The sequence below is a fragment of the Ylistrum balloti genome, unplaced genomic scaffold (assembly GCF_031769215.1).
Source record: "Ylistrum balloti isolate Yb309-2 unplaced genomic scaffold, AGI_CSIRO_Ybal_v1 Utg370020, whole genome shotgun sequence".
Classification (NCBI taxonomy): domain Eukaryota; kingdom Metazoa; phylum Mollusca; class Bivalvia; order Pectinida; family Pectinidae; genus Ylistrum; species Ylistrum balloti.
The window spans coordinates 632,751-637,833 of record NW_026782088.1 but is presented as its reverse complement, the minus strand read 5'-3'; the positions used below and the strand labels follow the sequence as shown (position 1 = coordinate 637,833).

Below are 5,083 nucleotides of genomic sequence, written 5' to 3'. Positions count from 1 at the left end.
GCTTTAAGTAAATCGGAATAGATGAGGCGCCATATTACAAATTATATATTCCAAATAGATGAGGCGCCATATCACAAATGATATATTCCGAATAGATGGGGCGCCATATTACAAATTATATATTCCAAATAGATGAGGCGCTATTTAACTCATAATAAATGCGGACATTTTCCATAGTCTCATTTATGTTTCACCTATACTAATGTTGATATCCATCATACAGGTATACTAGATCACTTTGTCAATCAATCTTATATCTCGGGTGTAACAGGTATCACATTGATACCGGATGTTCATTCATTTTAATCAACAGAATAGAGGTACTAATAACACAACCAGTAGATGATTAGAGTGTGACGTTTCGATGGCTACACAGTCATCTTCATCAGACAAATGACCATTGTGGAGTGTATTAGCACTGACGTACGTAGTGTATGAGAAAGTAAGGAACTGCCCAATTTTTGCGGCTAAATTATACTCTTATACCTATGTACACTAAGGTAGAAAATAGTGTGACGAAATGGTAAACAGGCTATTAACCATTATACACAAGATGCCAACTATGTACTGTAGTAAACTCGGCTACGCTTTGTTTAAAATATATGTGATTATGCAATAATCCTGCATAATTGTTCAATTTCGCGGGACTAATATTTCGCGATTGTCTTGGGTGAGGGCAGATTACAGTTTGCGAAACGCCAACCTAAGCATCAATCAGAACATTTGCTGGCGTGTGGTGTTTTTTTCCGCTGTGAAACAATTTCCGTGTATCTAAATTCAAGCAATCTTGAATGGCAGCGAATATCAAGAAGTTAAATTTCATGCGAATATTACCCACAAATAAGTAAAAATCATGCTAAATTAAACGCTTAATTATGCAATGGCCAAATACGTTTACAGGTGGTAAATTTGTATACATGAATGTTCAAGTTACAGAAGAACATAGACATTTATATGTTATTTTCGATTTAATCATCCATTTTGATTTTAATCGGCATCCATGTGTGTGTCGTAGATTGGAAGGAAGTAGGAATGTTCGGGAACCATGCAGTTCTCGTAAGATGGCTAGTCACGTCGAACACCTGGTCCTAAGTAACAGGATTAGAGATGTATTAATATAATACACACGTGTTAAACGTCAAAATAGTTTTTTTTAATAAAACCCTCCAAATATGTGAAAGCAAACACCTAGATATGTCTACCAATTAATTTTAAGCTGGTCATTTTGAATCTAGGCAGGTAAGATCGATGAATAAATTTGAATATTGTTGTAATAAATATGGGTGAACGTTCCGGTACAGAGACGAGTTCGGCCAATGATGGTACATGGTGACACTGATATCTTGTTCCGAATCTCAAAAAGAGAGAAAAAAAGTTTAAAAGTTAGATTCGTTTAACAAACATGAAATCAGGGTTGTAAGAAATTATATATCTATATATATTTATAGAAGAGCTGTGAAACTTCACCGTGTATATAGTGGAGGTTCCAGTAATATCGTAAACAGTTATGTTTTAAGAAACATTTGATGAGTTGCAGAGTGTCTTCAAACATTTATGGTATACAAAAACATCTACAAAAAAGGACGGATGCCCCAAAATAATCTATCTTAACACCATACTATAGAATATTTCCCACTGAAACATGCTTATCTAAATTGTAAATGAAAAGAAATAATTGTAGAACACAGGAGATCGGGAAACATAGGCACGCCATTGGCATTCATATTCCTGCCATTACGGTTATTTTTTGTTTTCAGCACGACTTATATTATTTTAAGTCATTTAGGCGCATATGGGGATAACATCTCTGACGGTACTGATTCTGATATCGACGAAATCAACAGCAATGTACATTTCGCGCTATTTTTGCCGTTTTCTTAACTTGAATATTCTCATTCCATCAAACGTAATAGTAACAGAACAATTTAAAGTTCCGAAATGCCTTCATGCACTTCATTTAACGTAACACACCAACACCGTCTTTATTTATGTCTACAGAAAACCAGAAGATTTTATTAAACGGATTTGATAACTTTAAGCTTCCTGTTCAAATTAATATACATGTAATTAATAAGTTATAACAACTAACACGGAAATCTGTCATCAACATTCCAATAATATATAATAGTTTTAACAGCTGTAGCTAATTAAGAATTAACACTTTCTGACATAATTAAACGCATTCTTCATACATTGTACTTGTGTATTAGATGTCATCTCCGAACAGTTCTAATGTCAAATTTTTGTCATTGTCAACAGCAAAAGTACATGAACATTTCTGACATTTTAAAACAAGTGACAGGTATTTTACCGATGGCTTCCTTATTTACACAATGAATATTGTACAATTTTGATATTTAATTGTATACGAGACATATATGATAAATGGGTTTTTGTATTTTATCAAGTGGATCCGGAAAATAGAAATATATGAAGACTTGTATAAGATATAGTTTTAACGAGAACTTGACAGCAGATTGAATCATCAGATCCAGTCCTCAAATCGTAAACTGATTCTTACCTTGATTCTCAAATTACAGATCTACAACCTCCACATGAAGTCAATCATTGTTTCTAGTCTGAATATTTGAAATTTATCTAATTGCATTCATCTATTGTTTCGTACGCATCATCTATAGTCTCGTACGCATCATTTATAGCCTCGCATGTATCATTAATAGTCCCGTATGCATCATTTATAGTCTCGTATGCTTCATTTATAGTCTCGTATGTATCTTTAATAGTCTCGTATGCATCATTTATAGTCTCGTATGCATTATCTATAGTCTCGTATGTATCATTGATAGTCTCGTATACATTATCTATAGTCTCGTATGTATCATTGATAGTCTCGTATGCATTATCTATAGTCTCGTATGCATTATCTATAGTCTCGTATGTATTATTGATAGTCTCGTATGTATCATTGATAGTCTCGTATGCATCATTCATAGTCTCCTATACATTATCTACTGTAATCGGGTTGTGGATGCTAATAATTAGGGAATGTTACATTTTTTAAACTTTTATTCACAGTAAGCATATTTTTCAGTAAGAGTTTATAGTTATTTGATCATTTTCATCTAAAGAATGAGTTGAAAATAGATAAGGTTTTCAGTGAAACTAAATATATATTTAAATTGTGGCTGAAGTAGTGGACATTTGATCTTATTTTCTTTGTACTTTTTCGAGATTTTCCGTGTAAATATTTCTTTTGGTCATACTTTGTCCTAGTTTTATTGAATCTGAATTTGAATTGTGATTATGTTGACATTTTGGTATTTTCTTGTTTTTAAGTTTTTAATGTATATAGGATGACTTCAGAGTTATGTGAGATGCGGTCTGATAAAGTCAATGTTTCATGATTATGATCACGAACTACCTTTATGCGTTCAAATATGACGTGTTCGGTGTTCATTTCCGTATATCGTCATTGAGAAAAACAATTTGACCTTTCCAGAACATACGGATTTATCTTACAAGGGTATTCTAGTGGGTTTCCCTATAAATGATTTTTTTAACGTTCTTGACTCATTTTAATATTAAGTCAGGATTGCTATTAATTCTTCACACATTGCTAATTTCTTGATATCCACATTTTAAAATATGGAAACTCTCGGAAAATGCGCAGGTTTTAACAAAGTCAGAATTCAGACTAAAATGAACCTTCGGAGTAGGCGTTCATGTTCTCACATTTATCATGAATTGTGGACTTGAGTAAATTGATATTATCTATTGCTTAGAGATAAAAACAGTTCAGAACAGCACTGAAATGTCACCATCATCTTAATTCAACCTCAAAATCAATAAAAGGAGGACATACTATGATAAAGAAAACAACAAGAAAATACCAATATATCAACAAAATCATGATCAGAAAAAACGGCTAGGAGAACAAAACCAGGTGATAAGAAAGAGTAAGCGTTTTCTATTTAATCGATGACACCCGTCGTGTAATTCTTAGTTAATCCAAGTAAGTAATGCCACGTTCTCAAATGAGAACAAAGTGTACAATAACAATACCAAAAGGCATGTTAACGACCATCAAGCACTTTCAGCTTCAAATCGCACAAAGAAATAGAATATTTCTCAAAGAGATCACTATGACGACCATAAAACTCCCCCATAATTTTCATCAAAAGGACACCATTGACAAGTACAAAGATGATATGACAAGGTGTTCAAGAATGGTAACCATCTTATACTTCATCCACGAAAACCGTCATGTAAATGTCAATCCAAGTAATAAATTTCTAGTTGAAGCAAGAGCACAACCACCAAACATGGGACGTAACATCGAACAATTATTGCTTCAAATCGTACAAGAAAGTAAAATAAAATGTTCATAGTGACGATTATCACATTTCCCCAGTCTTCAACAACCTTTTCTCAAGTACCCCAGTCTTCAACAACCTTTTCTCAAGTACCCCAGTCTTCAACAACCTTCATCTCAGGTTCCTAAGTCTTCATCAACCTTCATTTCAAGCTCCTTAGTCTTCATCAACCTTCATCTCAAGTTCCTAAGTCTTCATCAACCTCCATCTCAAGTTCTCGGTCTTCATCAACCTCCATCTCAAGTTCCCGGTCTTCATCAACCTCAATCTCAAGCTCACGGTCTTCATCAACCCTCATCTCAAGTTCCCTGTCTTCATCAACCTAAATCTCAGGTTCCTAAGTCTTCATCAACCCTCATCTCAATTTCCTAAGTCTGCATCATTCTTCATCTCAAGTTCCTTAATCTTCATCAACCTCCATTTCAAGTTCCTTAGTCTTCATCAACCCTCATCTCAAGTTCCTTAATCTTCATCAACCTCCATCTCAAGTTCCCGGTCTTCATCAACCTTCATCTCAAGTTCCTTAGTCTTCATCAACCTCCATCTCAAGTTCCTAAGTCTTCATCAACCTTCATTTCAAGCTCCTTAGTCTTCATCAACCTTCATCTCAAGTTCCCGGTCTTCATCAACCTTCATCTCAAGTTCTCGGTCTTCATCAACCTCCATCTCAAGTTCTCGGTCTTCATCAACCCTCATTTTAAGTTCCTTAGTCTTCATCAACCTTCATCTCAAGTTCCCGGTCTTCATCA

General features: G+C 34.3%; 1 protein-coding gene across 1 annotated transcript; it reads right to left on the bottom strand.

Moving 5' to 3' along the window:
- Positions 1 to 2,598: 2,598 nt before the first annotated feature.
- LOC132548626 (uncharacterized) lies at positions 2,599 to 2,952 on the bottom strand. Its single transcript, XM_060212498.1, has one exon. It carries the CDS (start codon positions 2,950 to 2,952, stop codon positions 2,599 to 2,601), a length of 354 nt encoding a protein of 117 aa, XP_060068481.1.
- Positions 2,953 to 5,083: the final 2,131 nt, after the last annotated feature.

Coding starts and splice junctions, on each gene's coding strand:
- LOC132548626 (XM_060212498.1), bottom strand. CDS start 2,952: ATGAATGATGCATACGAGACTATCAATGATACATACGAGACTATCAAT.